We start from the raw sequence: 14,968 nt of genomic DNA on the forward strand, positions 1-14,968 counted from the left end.
TTAAAGACTACAGACTATACTATGCACAGTAAAATCCACACTTCTTGAAGTATCCACTTGGATGTAAAAGCACACTAGTCTTGATGGGCCTATAAACACAGACCTTAACGGCACTGAAATGGGTTCTTCTTCTCTATATTGCTTGCAGACCGTGTACTTGAGCACAGACACAACTTTTGTTTCTCTTCCCACTAGGTCTTATACTAAGCCATTTTAAATTCCGCTGCCAATGCCCCAATGGCAGTCTGTAACTCTGTTTCCACCACTAGACATGCTGCCTTATCAGGGTGGATACAGTTGTACCACTTCCGCACTGTGGCTTTTTAAGGTTTTAGATATGACCTTCACACACTAATCATGCAACCACAAAATGTATTTAAATCGTAAAGGAAGTAAATGCATGTTGTTCTGCGTCAACAGAAGAACATGGTCACAACATTAATACGAGGTTGATAACTAAAAATACAGGATGACAGAATGTTTCTTTTTATTTATGGTAGTAAGACATGTGGGACAGTGTGATGGTGCAGTGGCTAGCTCTGTCAACAGGACGGTTTTATTTGGAGTTTGCATGATGCTCTCCTTGTGCCGCTGCTGTGGGTTTCCTCTGGATACGCTGGCCTACTCTTACAGCCCAAAGATATGCATGTGAGGTTAATTGATGAATGGCAGTTTGTCTCTCCGTGTGTTCGCCTTGCTAGCCCTGTCCAGAGTGCACACCACCTCCAGCCCAATGCCAACTTGGATAGGCTCCAACAGCTCGCAACCTTCTACAGGGATAATGTGGTTATAGATAATGGAGGGGCAGATGGATGAGTCGTCTGAAATGTCTTTACATGCAAGTGTCGTTTGTGGTAGTGTATTTGCCTGTGTATTGCACAGCTGCCAGCGTGCAGTGATTAGGATGATATATCTCCTCTATTAGTATAACACTGTCAAGTGCTTTGTCTAGCCTGGTAAAATAGATGGTTTAGAGAAGAAGGAGAGCTGACTGATTTGTTCCCAGCAGCTTAGATGGACTGTTCATGTGGAATTAACCAGAGCATGAGCAGAGTTTGTGCTGGGGATTAGCAGGCCTGCCTGTGCTACCAGACAGGCTATCTGCTAGCTCTTCAGAAACCAACCTTGACTGTATTGTCCAGCAACAGCATGTAGTGTTCTTGCTTGCATTTGTCTGTTGGTGTGTTTTGTATCAGAAGACCCTGAACTTTACCTACTTACGCCAGTCAGGGAGAATTGTAATGACTAGTAGAATGAAACCTTGGCATTCCCCTGTTATCTTATAGGCCAGGGTAAAAACAAACAAGTGAAAGGTGCAGTCCCTACTAATCAAGAGATGTATAGAATGAATAATTGACAGTTTTGTGTTTTTTAATAAGCTTTATTATCAGGGCTGAAGATCTTAAGTTTACCTTCAAGGAGAGATCACAGTTTCATTAGGATCTGGTATACTGTGCAGAACTTATAATATAGAAATATACAGATACTATATTTATTCTGCTAAAGTAACTCTGAAACGATATAGAGTGAGATTCGCTGTGGTCTATATTAAATAGGTCCCTATTTTGTGATGCAATACTATAATTAAACTAACAGCAATATTTCTGAGCCATTGCCCTGTGTGGTGATTTCCTAGAAAAGCCCACACTTTTCCCAGGGGGCTGAATTCAGTCACAACTTTGGTATTTGGAAAGGTTATTAACCCAGAGTGGGGTGCTTAGTCACTGGGCATTGGACATGAAGAAAGGAGATGTCTGCCAGTAAGCTAACATATACAGTAGTAGATACACAGCCCTGTGAGAACTTGCCTGCTGAGTGGAGTTCACTGTGACCTAGATCCTACTTCTCTTCTCTTCTCTTCTCTTCTCTTCTCTTCTCTTCTCTTCTCTTCTCTTCTCTTCTCTTCTCTTCTCTTCTCTTCTCTTCTCTTCTCTTCTCTTCTCTTCTCTTCTCTTCTCTTCTCTTCTCTTCTCTTATCCTTAGTCACATCACATCTTAGTGCACGTCTGCATCAACCCAGGGGTCAGATCACTGACGTCATGACCATCTCCGGGAGAGTATATGCCACCAGGGGTTCATTTCAGGCTCTGAATCGGCCATGCAAACGCTGGTCTTCGCAGTCAGTCTTTGAAATGGAAAAACTACAAGACCTGCATGTCAAAACAAGCTCTTCAGCCAATACTGTAAATAAATGTGTATTAGTTGGTGGGATTTCTGCAGTTGATTGTGACATTCCCATCTGCGTTTCAGTGAGTTGTCTTAATCTGATTGCTGCCAGACTGCTTTTTCCTCACTCCCACATCTCTGATTTGAATGAAACATTGGCAGAGAGGGAAACTAGCCAAAGCTACATTCAAGGCTTATTTAGATGTCTCCAAGGCTAAAAAGTTCCTTTACCTGCTTCTCTGCTTACATGGATGTATGGTTGAATGCATGTGGGTTTAGGGAGAGCAATAAATAGCCACAGGATTTGCCTAAATTATATTAAATCTGACATCACGCGTCATAATGCCGACTTCCCGGCTCTGTGAGTCATGCCCCATCTCGTTCTCTTACGTGGAAAGCAAAGGCAGCACATACTGCACCTACCAGGCAGATAACATTAGTCGACCTGCTCTGTTCAGCTCTACACTTTGTTGAGCTAATCTTGATGTTGTGGTTACGGGGGATGATCAAGACGGATTGAATTTTCTGACAGATGGTTCATCAGGTGTAAAGAAACCCATCTGAAAATCTTGCAAGTTCAGCACCTCTCTATGCAGTATACAGTATTTAGCCACATCTGTTTAATTTGAATCTTTGCCACAACTTCCAGGTGGATATTATTATGTGTATAATCAGGTTCTATCCGAGATATATCCAGAGCTAGTGTATATACAAGGTCTCGGGGCTGCCAAGCATTTACACTTTCTTTATAACTGATGACTTGAGGTCATTGAAAGTGGCGAAAGTGCGTCTCCAGTTGGGGAAGCAGTGCTGTACTGTCAGAAAAACGGTCACTGGGTTACATATGAGGACTGGGAGCAGGTGAGCTCTTGAGGTGAGGATCTTGACTTTCTAACCTCGACTCATTAAGAGCTTTTGTTGCTGAAAGGGCTGAGACAGTTGAAACCTGAGAGTCCTGGACTGATGTTTTCTTTGATGATGGATTGTGTGTGATTTGGTTCATACTATTCCTTCTCTGTGTGTGTGTGCGTGTGTATTTACATGGCTGCTACATGCTTTATGAGTACTGTGGTTGCGCTCTTCCATCTGTGGACGTTTTTGTAGGGGTGTAAGACAAGCAGCACAAGGCCAGTTTGAAGTTTGACTGATTATCATATCAGCAACGATTATTATTGCTGGATGGTGGGAAGGAATAGCCAGCAGTGCACCGTGCCAGAGGGTCGTATCACTTATCACTGGGCTTTCCTCCAGCCATGCTGTAATGTTTTGGCAACCTGATATTGTTGCCATAATGCTCTGACAGCATTATTCTGTCACTTTGATGTGTGATCAGACATGATCAAGGGGCACACTGCACAGCTGAACCATGTTCTTAGACAGCATAGCTTCTGTTTCTGTAGGTGAACATGCTGCAGTTGCATCATTATCTTGAAAGGTCATGTTCAGACAGCTAGACAGACAGAGTTGTCTGTGCTGGAGTCGTCTGCGCTTTTGACACACGCACGGGGACACACACGCACGTCGTGCTGTTTTTGTATCTGTTGGTGGTCCGTGCTCTGGATTCTTGCCTCATGAATATTTACAGGTGTGTTGTATTCATGTGCAAGAATATGTTGCTCCGATTGCACTGAGTCCCGACACAGGTTCTTCGGTTAACAGTGGCGCGTTATTCTTTGCAGGTTCGGAGCGCTTGGCAGTGACAGGAGGGTGTTTTATGAGTTACAGAATGAATGCAAGTGACAGCTCCTTCTTTTGCCCGCACCCTCTGTATCTACCACACTTTAATCACACAGCCATAAAACCTAATAGGCATTTTGCGCTGCTTTACTCTCACTCCTTTCTCTCTCTCTCATTCTTTTTCCACTTGCTCCCACTTGCATTGTGTGTTTTGTTTGAGCTCAGCTCCATTGCTGGTACAAGTCAAAGTATTTACAACATAAATATTGGCAGTGAAAATCTACACTCGTGTCCAACTGCTGTGATGGAAGAGGTGACTGAATCATTCTTCAAGGCTCGCCCTCTTTTTCTTCACTATTGTCCTCCCTTCTCTCCTTTTGTCCTTATCTCTTGCAATTTCATTTTGTTGACATTTACTCTTTAAAATACCGCTGACGTGAGTGTCTACTTTCTGTGCTACAGACTTGCGGGAAATTACAATGGCTGACCGATTCGACTGTGACCACTGCAAAGAATCCTTGTATGGCCGCAAGTACATCCAGTCTGATGACAGCCCCTACTGCATCCCCTGCTACGACAGCCTGTTCTCAAACACGTGTGATGAATGCAAAGAACTGATTGGCCATGATGCAAGGGTAAGGCATTTATTTTGACATGGAGGACATGTAATTAATTACAGGAATTGGGACTGAAAAGAACATTTCTCGAAGTTCTTCTAAAATTCATTCACTTCCATTGTTTCTTATTGGGATGAATCCCACATATAGTATGGTCCCTCTCTTTCCACACTGTCCCCAACCCATTAACAGTTGAAACAAAAGTAAACCACGTCAAAGTACCACTTCAGTTTGCTTCAAGGCATTTTTAACAGTGTTTTGAAGCGGCTTTGGATAGCCAAAACATGAGTTTTGTCATTTTAATGATGTATAATTCATGGTAAATGAGGCGTGTTCTATATATTCTGTGTGGAAAGACACTGTAAAGGTTAATTTAACATGCAATCATGCATGCAATTTCCACATAACCAAAAGACTAATTTTGTCTAACATTGTAAAAATTCGGATTGAGAGAACGTCTCTTTTCCCCACAGTCAAGTTAAAATTTAATCTTCGCTTAATGAAAAACACCAACGTGAAGTGGATCATTTAAGGCCGACATATGCTCAGAATAGGGCATGCTGCAGTGTTGGGCAGTTTGCTTAGCTAAGGAGGCCTGTGAGTTATCAACACCCTCACGGGTGGTGAGCGATAAATAAAGCCAACATTTTCTCGGCTCACTGCCCTGTGGACAATCACTCCACTCCCAACCAAGGCCTTTTTAAACAAAAGCATGCACATAAGTATACGTGTTTGCCACGTACTTGTTAGTGCATATGAAGACCTTTCAAGTGTCAGTTTGACCCAGACCAGTCCAGCACTCCTTTACGTTCCCATTGTAAACATGAACCCCTGTTTATGTTTGCATTCATCCTCCTTTAAAAGACTGCAGTCCTCAAACCATAAAACACATGAAATGTTTCAGAGGAGACCCATAATAACAAATGTGACTTTGTTTCCGAGACACATTTTTAACTACACTAAACGACCTCCAATATCCTTGTTGTGTTCTTTTGTTCTGCTGCCAGGAGCTCTTCTATGAAGACCGACATTATCACGAGCACTGCTTCCGCTGCTTCCGCTGTGATCGCTCATTGGCAGACGAGCCCTTCACCAGCCAGGATGATGCGCTGCTCTGCAATGATTGCTACTGTAATGAATTCTCCTCCAAGTGTGTAGCCTGTGACAAGATTGTCATGCCAGGTAAATGGATGTTGTAAAGAGTCTGCCTAAGATGTTGAGAAATATCGGATTTTTCTGCTCTGATTTACTGACGACCAATATTCTTAGACTAGAGTCATAGATTTCTCGCTCGACTGTCCAATGTTGAACCAGTTTAGTTCAGAGATATCCATGGTACCCCACCCACCCACCCACACACACACACACACACACCCACACACACCTCATTTTATTGTTCGTGATCTATGCAAATTGAATCTAATGCAAATTGGCAAATTATTGTGGAAAATAGAGGCATGGTTAACTCCAGGAAGCAGGGAACAAATGAAACATGTAAAATAAGAGATCAAGCAGATCAAGTAAGGAAAGAAGACAAAAATTATGGGGGAGAGACAGAGACAAAGCCAGTGGTCCACAATTGAGCAGCACCCAGAGGTGAATGTGACACAATAATTGCCATTTTGCCTGACTTGTTTGTGAGTCAGATCTCCTGCGCTGGCAGGCTGCCAGCCAGCTGATAAAACCAGAGATAAGCAAGTCAGTTATTCCAGTGTATTCCACTGCAGCAGATTACACAGCCCTCATAAAGGTGCAAATAATTCCAGGAAGAGTACAGCTTTTCTCTTCATGTCTTTACATAACGTCCACATGCGCAATACAGCGTTTAGTGAATGTGTTGCTCAAATGAGTAATTTTGAGTAGTAAAACAGTTTGGAAAGTTATTAGATAGTAATAAGGTTGTAATAAGATCAGTATTGAGACAAACTTAAGAAGACATTTGTTGCACTTGACTTGACTTGCTTTGGTTCAGAGGATCAGTGTGATAAGGCCACTTAAATGCCAGAGATGATGAAACAGATGTTGCACTGTTGTGCAGTCACAAACAATGGTCCTCTTCTTTTCTCCGCTGGAAAATTCTTTGACGCAGATAACAGTTCTGTTGTTGTCGCTGTTCAGTGTCTGAAACTATTTATTTGCACTGTGCGAGATGCTTCCACGTATTTGCAGTGTTAGGATGGAGGTACGTAAATGCAGATTCCAGTTTGTGCTAAGTTTGCAATTTTGCACAAATGCTACTTTCTTTCTGTGCAGCCTTTTTAGTTTTCTTTCTCAAATACACACACCTAATGGCTAATATCGTCCCCTTCAAGCCACAGTAATTGCTGTGAGCGTGGGATCTGGAAAGTTTTTGATTAGAGAACACCACAGCACACGGCCTGGAGCAGGGAAACGTTAGCGGTCTGCAGAAAGCAGTAATGCAAAATGTCGACCCCACATAAACCACTACGTCACTGTAGAATAAACCAACCAGTGTAATAAAACAGGTGGTAGCCAAGGGACATAATATGGAATTGTTGGAGATGTGGAGGGGAAAATGGCATCATGCTTTTCCTTTAGGGGATGATTGCGGAGCCTGCGGTGTTATAATTTAATATACAATTCAAATGAGGCGTTTTGTTTCCTTGTTCAAGAAAACCACCAAAGAACAGCAAAATTATCTCAGCACTCAGCTTCCTGCCCTTTTATTAATTTTTCCCGTCACATTTCTTTCCCTTCACTGCTTCAGGTACGAGAAAACTGGAGTATGCCGGATCTACATGGCACGAGGGCTGCTTCATCTGTCACAGCTGCCAACAACCCATTGGCTCCAAGTCCTTCATTCCTGACAAGGATGAGCACTACTGTGTGTCCTGCTATGAGGACAAGTTTGCCCCACGCTGTACGCGCTGTAAAAAGGTCAGTAACTCAGTCAAATAACTGCAAAAAAACTGCAAACTTCTCCACTGGAAAGAAAACGACAGACATGAGTGGCACCAAATACCTCGCAGCCCAACAGCACAGGAGAGGGTTTTAAAAGTAAAATATCAGCATCTTCACTTAACCTTTGACCTTTTTTTTTTTTCAAGACCCTGGCTAAAGGTGGCGTGACCTATCGGGATGAGCCGTGGCATAGGGAGTGTTTTGTGTGCACCAGCTGTAAGACGCAGCTGGCAGGTCAGCACTTCACCTCTCGAGACGACAGCCCGTACTGCCTCAAGTGCTTCGGCAGCCTGTATGCCAAGAAGTGTGAGGCCTGCAGCAAACCAATCACAGGCAAGATTTCATCACTCACTTAATTATTCAAAAAGGGTTTGTGATGAATTTGTGCATCCTTCATTGCACCTCTTCAGTACTAAAGCACTGCAAGCTTGACTCTAAGATTGGCAACCCTTTGGGTAGGCTGTATGTTAGATTGAGTGCTATCTTTTTTAATTTCAATGTGGCACAGAAATTCTACTGGATTAAACAAATACCTTTATTATATGTATATATATATATATATATATATATATATATATATATATATATATATATATATATATATATTATATATATATTATATATCAGTGATATATCGTAATCCCATATATATTAAAAACATATATGGGAATGATTCTAGATTCTAGATCAATCAGACACGACACAGATTAATTTAGTCCAATAAACTCTCTCTCATTTTTGTCATGCATGTCACAGGTTTCGGAGGAGGAAAGTACATCTCATTTGAAGAACGCCAGTGGCATCAGCCTTGTTTCACCTGCTCCCAGTGCTCCGTTTCACTCGTGGGCGCCGGCTTTTTCCCTGATGCCGACAAGATCCTGTGCCGTGACTGCCACAACAGCCTATAGAACAGTCACTTACCAAAGCCTCCACTCAGTCTTTTTTATAGCTTTTCAAGAACCACAAGTCATTACCAAGGAAGGTAAAATAGGCTTACAAATGCCTCAGATCATTTTTTATAAAAAGACATCAGTTCATCAGATTCCCATGATACTGTCATTTTCACCCAGGAGCTATAGAGTGCAAAATCCTTGTTTGGTGCTGCATTGTTTGCATGAACCACCTAAAGATTTCCCCTCTAACCAAAAATTTTTTTTTGTGTGCCTTAACAACCGCTTTACCTTGTATAATATATACTGTTACTTGTCACTTTGCAGAAAATGTCTTAATTTTTAAAAAAAAAGTAAAATGTCACTTCAGGTTGAAGTCAGGCTCTGAAGAGAAGATGCAGGACACTGAGACTGTACAGAAACCTGTGTGTATTTTAAAAAGTATGATTTAGTTACTGTTTAAATGCTCTTATAACTGCAGTTTTATGCATTTTGAATGTTGCTTTTCTCCTTTCTTGCTTTAGCATCTCGAAAAAAAGTTTCTGTATATCATGTCACAGAAGAAGGTATGAAACTATTGTTAAAAGCAAAGATTAGACCAGTTGTAATAAATTTAAATGTCAAAGTTAAAATGAGTTTAAAAAACTGATGATGCTGATTATATTTTCAGTAATGTAGTCAGTTTCAGTTGTCAGTACAGTTGATTTGCACTTTGGGTAAGATATACTGTTGTTACCATGTAATGTGCACATAATTACACATTTCAAAGACATGGCACAGGACACACAGACCACTTTTGTTTGTCATGTATCCACTTATGAACTTTGCAATGACATTTATTTACATAAAGTTTCATGTTATTTCTCTTTTTCAATCATTGAATCTTTATTTTATCATCATTGCGCAAAGAGCCAGCATTTATAACCCCAGTAGAAGCTGTAATGAAATGCATTACTGTTGTGTATTGCATGTCTTCATCTGCCATGATTTGCCTCGATAATTAAGTTGTTGTTAACGCTGTTCGTGTTTTGTTTTTCATCATGAATATGTAATGTGTTTGTGGAAAAAAAAATATATAAAAAAATACCTTATTTGTTTATTTCAGCTTTGATGCTGGTGAGTCAGAGTTGGCAAATGTACACGTTAAGATGGTAGCCATTGAAACAATTGATATGACTGTATGCTAAGTGATATGGCTTAAAGGTTAATTTTAATTTTTTTGAGGCTTTATTAAATAAATTCACACTGACTGATCTTTGCTGAGCAGTTTTTATGTGTGTCTTTGTGGTTGTAATGTAATATCCTTAACTGGTTTAAGAGCTCATGGTTTTCTGTGGACTTGTGTTTACTGTCTAAGCCAGAGAAAAGCCCTTCGGTGCATTTAAAATGTCTTTCTAGGAAAGATCAGTGTACGTGTGTGAATTCAGGGGGAAGGGAAGAGAAAGAATCCATGCATGTGTAATGGAAGTGTGTGTGTGTGAAATGAAGACAGAGTAAGGGGGGGAGCGAGTGAACATCTGTGTGTGTGTCTCTGAATCGGCATGCATACACTGCTGTTTATGCTGAGTCGACTGTTTCATTGCCTTGTTGAAGCACACATACACAGACCTCCAGATACACTCTCCTGTCGGCATTGGTGCAATGTCCTCCTCCCTGCCTCTGTTTCAGATTTTTTCACCAAAAAAGGAAATGGAAAACTTGTAGCTGCGTGGGGGAGGGCGGGTGAGCTGGTGGTGGAAGTGGGAGAGAAAAGAGTGTGGGAGACAGAAAGGAGAGAGAAAGAGAGTTAGGATGTTCACATCTGGAGTTGCTCCATGGAGTTGCTCCATGGCACTTTCACTGTGGGGGTCAGCTCCACACACAGCCCACTTTGGATTTATTAGAAGGAGGAGAGGCAGTAAGGTGACTACTAGCAGGAAGGGTCATCGTCGGTTAACAGTTAACTGTTTCATACGGTACATGCACCCTACAGGCAGGTCAATCCTTTACACATATTACTAGTGCGAGCAAAGACATGAAATACTTTGAATCAGATGGGTCGGTGGCAATTTTGGTTTGGAAATTCTGGTGGGTCACTATATCAGATACTCAACATCGACACAGTAATGTGACAAAAATAGAAAATACAATACACAGCTCATGGCATGAACAGCACACACTCAATACACAGCAATCAATATACAAAGTCACCACCCACAATATACCATAGACAAGCAGCCATTTTAGCTCCACAGACAGGTAACAGCTCCATGGGGAGCCCACGTGAGGTTGTGTCCACCACACATGTATCGCCAGTTATGTATTACACAAATTCCATTATAATTAAAACAATATGTAAACTACATCATCAATTCAATTTTGATTAAAAATAAGTTGGACTCACCAAGCGTCTCGTTGATGAGCTCCCTGTTAACCAAGTTTTCCTCTTAACCCACTCCTGGTTGAATTTCCTATTTTTGTCTTTTCCCTCTTGGGAAATGTTTAAACCCTTTGGTCGATGTGGTCCCAAACATTTTATCTCCAACTTCTGCTCAAGTGGTAAAGTCCTAAATCACACATTAGCCAGGTAGTCAACCTGATTCATCATGCAATTAATGAATGAAACGTGAATTAGCTACCAGTATGTTACATTACGTTTGTTAATGCAACATACCGCTTTGCCCCTGTGTGTGCTGTACATGCACAGTCACACACAGCAGTTCACTAGTCCACACAGACAACACTGCAAGTCTCCATCTCAGCTGTGCACCAATGAAAGGAAACAGAGAAGCAGCATCAAACACAACAAAATATTCACACTCAATAACGATACAAAAAATGTCGACAGAGGGAACTACATTCGTACAAGACTGTGGATAGTTCATCAACAATTTAAAAGATAAAACTCAGAGATTTTTTCTGTTTCCCTCAAGAGAGAGGGACAAGAAGTGAAGAAATGTATGGCTTCAGGCCGCGAAACAGGTGGACAAAGATGGAAGGCTGTGGGACCCTGATAGTCTTGAGGCTTGCTCTTGGGGTTTCAGGTCCGTTTTTGTAAACCACCTTGAGATAATTATTAAAACTGAATTGAACTGAATTAATATGTGCACGTGTGCTTCAAACACTCAATCACTTTAAATTATGATGCAAATGTTAGCTAATGTCAGGCGTCACAGTTGTTACTGATGATGTTAAAAATTCAAAAATGTCAAAATAATGAATGTTGATGCTGAACTGAAATGACAGTAGGTAACAATAGATTACAGTTAACAGTTAACGTTACTGTAAAGTGTTTTTTGTTTTTTGTTTTTTTGCTACTGTCATCTATCCTCCTCGGCACAGCAGCATCCTCTAGTGGGGTCCTGCCCCACCAGCCCCTAATGCAAAGACACCACTGCTAAAGGTCACTTCATACAAGAACAATTATGCTAATAGTTTTCCTGATATACTGTCTATTACCTTTCCTCATCAACTCAAATGAACAGTGTAACTTGTGTTTAGGGGTTTGACCCAACTTATGGGTTGCAACATAAAGTGGAGATAAGACACCAGAAGTTACAAAAACGAAAAAGAGGTAATTAGAAAATATATATGAAAAGACAAACATACGCAGCAAAAAAAGACCATGGAAAAAAGTAATGAGTTCTTGCATGCCTCTTCGTGCAATGCTTCTTATTCGCACCTTCTCATCTGTGACTGATTAAGGCAATCAAGCCCATGCACCATGCAAATAAACATACACTGCCACTGAAAGTTAGCCATGGAGCAGTGTAGGATGGTGTAACATGAGCTTAAACCACTAATAAAAACTCTGTTTTTCATACATATGAAATAAATAACGCTACAGTTGTGCAGCCAGTTTTACAAACTAGTATAATGATGGTTCTGTCTCTCTATAACAATTCCTAATGGCTGTTTTGCTATCTTTTTTTTTCAGCTACTGTGCAGCTACTGTGCATTTACATAAACCTAGAGGTTTTAATGTCTACATATTTTTATTCATACATCCACCTTAACTGTGTGTCCTGTAGAGGGTTGTGGGGGGGATTAAATTAAATCCCTTTTAGACAGTTGGGTAATAAGGTATTAATGTTGTAAGGCTAATACATTTATCTGTGGAACAAAAACCAATCACATTCTTTGAGCCTGGCATCAAACTGAGTGGAGCCTGGTTGAACTGATGCCTGGTGAGATAGAGGTTTATAGTCTGCTGAATCCATGTCACACACTTTCTTGTTTGTGTGACTCGATCACTTTAATGACATCCATGCGCACTGATTTACCCATATTTTATCAGAAAAGATCATATGAGGTTGCCTGATCATTTCAAGTAGTAACTGGTGTCAATATATAAATTAATTTTTATAGTCGAAATAGAAATCCTACCTCCCGAGTTAACCAATCTTTAAGAAGCTGTGTGTAATTGAATGGAATGTTAAGTTTTTTTTCTCTCTTTGCAACTTTCTTGTCTTTCTTTTTCACACTTCTTACTGTATACACCTCTGTTATTCATACTGTAGAGTTATCCAATTTCAAACAGAGTAAATCAAAAGCAGAAATGAACACGCCTGTGTGGACGTGCAGGAACTTTGGAGCAAACGAGATTACAAAATAAACATCCTGCTGCAACATTTGCTGTTGATAATTGAACCACTTCAACACATGTTTTGGAATGGATGCACTATTGCCTCAGTGGTCCAAGTCCCAGGGAACTCATATGAAGTCAAAAGGTATTAAGCTGAACCATCATTTAGCATTTTTCTCCATAAGCGGTCATCAAACAGTGTTTTTACACCATACCATACATGTTCATTCATCTAGATTTTGAGCTAATCAACCAGATCAGGACTTCTATTATGCTTTTGTATGTATTTAGGCCTTTATGTCATCCAGACACTATTGCACCCCTGTATAACACAGGAGTAAGATAAACACTTCAATGAAACTTAACAAGTTAATGAACAAAAATGCTGAAACAATGACCATCGTTCTGCTTTTCATTGGCCACAGGGACAACTTGATCAAGTTAGAACCAGCAGCAGTGACTGTTGCTGCAACTTGAGGTCATGTTTTGAACAATGTCTAGACCAGAACACCATAGCATGAGTCACTCATACAGTATAACCCAGGAACAGTGTGTATAATTTAGTTGTATTCATCAGGATTTTTTGTGTCTCATCAAGCAATGTTAAGCACTTAGAATACTTCATATTATTGAAAGTTAATTTCAGAAGAATTTATTTACAGCATAATTTTGTAGTCCCTAGGATTCTTGTGTGGCTGCAATAGTAAAAACTAACACACCTGGTAGAAACGACAATTGTGTCGGGGTGCCTCGCCTGTTAATTACTGACTGCGAACACACCTACGATGAGTGATAAGCTGTATAAATATTGAGGTATAGGACTGGCTCCTGTTGTTGCTTGAAGAAGTTTGATGGAAAAAAGCAGAACTACTTCTTCTGATACATACAATACATTAGTGGTCGGCCGCAGTTTCAAATGTCCTCGTTTCTTTAATCCAACCACAGAGTGTAACAGGAAACGTGTGAGTCTCCAGCCCAGTTATCAGCACTGACGCAAGCTGAAGGATAGCCAGTGAGAGGGGCAAGGTCTCTCCTTTCACACGAGACTCATCACTGGGCTTACTGTACGTAGAGTGTGGGTGGTAGCAGTCAGATACAGAGTTTGTCTTTGACTACACAAAACCAGAAAACAAAACCACTCGTCCAAATGTACTATTAGGGTCCATGAGTCCATGTTAATGAATTCATCGAAAACATGTGTAATATTCTGTGTTTACTGTGTGAAGTCTGAGATAAAAGCAATATATCTTGATCAGCTTTTTGAATACTGGATACCACACTGGATCACGGTGCTGCCACAAGATGTCAACGTAAAACCTGGACCCTGCATCACCGTGGGTTCTTTCTGCTCTTCGTTCTGGCCCGTGGACAATATTATTCAGTTTAGTGTTCGTGTCCACTTGACAAAGTGCACTGGTCCACCGCAGTCACGTCTGTAGTATGTAACTTCAGCAGACATGGGTTAACCCCAAATGTCTGAGAGATTATACTCTCATTGGTAATTCAGCATACCTCAGTGACTGCTTAACTGCATGTTTGCTACTGGAGAGGTTTCAGAATGGGGTGATGGCAGAGTCAGAATGAAATAAAGTTACAAGTCATGACAGTTTATAGTATAACTCAAATACTACAGCACTCTCATTTGAAAATAAGTTAACAAGCACCAGTGGTAGTGGCCATGGTAACTCACTGCAGACCTCTGCTTACTCGCCTGGTTAGTTTTTACGGCGTCTTTTTTAAAATAAAAATATCCTCGCTATAATTGAATCACTTGTCCTTTTCGTTAAAGAGTATGTTGCAGTTTTGGATAGAATTTCTTTTGAATGTCTGTTGACTTGTGTTGATTCCCTCCCTTTTCCGTAAGCGTCACCTTCAAGTCAGAATTTCCAACTGTCCAACATGACCATACACAAGGAAACATTCTGCTTATTTAAAATCAGCGAAGTGATTTTTAAAATAGTGAGCATGACTGCATGTTGAAGGTGTCTGCCATGCCATTTACCAAGGTGTCCCACCCAAACCTCCACAAACAGTAATGAATGCAAGAAAGAGACACTCTGATTTTGTAAATAGATTATCCTACACTTCCAACTCCTGTCATCCCCAACCTTTCCTACCTCAACCTGGTCAAA

The 14,968-nt window shown here is 40.7% G+C and overlaps 1 protein-coding gene across 2 annotated transcripts in view; it reads left to right on the forward strand.

Annotated features, from left to right (window-relative positions):
* Positions 1-9,526, forward strand: part of fhl3a (four and a half LIM domains 3a) — a 24,782-nt gene extending 15,256 nt beyond the window's left edge. For both annotated transcript variants that reach the window (XM_047598845.1, XM_047598844.1), the window contains 5 exons: positions 4,306-4,478; positions 5,468-5,642; positions 7,189-7,358; positions 7,529-7,715; positions 8,139-9,526. In XM_047598845.1, the coding sequence (XP_047454801.1) occupies positions 4,323-4,478; positions 5,468-5,642; positions 7,189-7,358; positions 7,529-7,715; positions 8,139-8,290 (840 nt within the window). In that variant the 5' untranslated portion in view covers positions 4,306-4,322 and the 3' untranslated portion in view covers positions 8,291-9,526. The remainder of the gene's footprint in view (positions 1-4,305; positions 4,479-5,467; positions 5,643-7,188; positions 7,359-7,528; positions 7,716-8,138) is intronic.
* Positions 9,527-14,968: the final 5,442 nt, after the last annotated feature.

Source organism: Mugil cephalus, chromosome 11, assembly GCF_022458985.1.
Source record: "Mugil cephalus isolate CIBA_MC_2020 chromosome 11, CIBA_Mcephalus_1.1, whole genome shotgun sequence".
Lineage (NCBI taxonomy): Eukaryota > Metazoa > Chordata > Actinopteri > Mugiliformes > Mugilidae > Mugil > Mugil cephalus.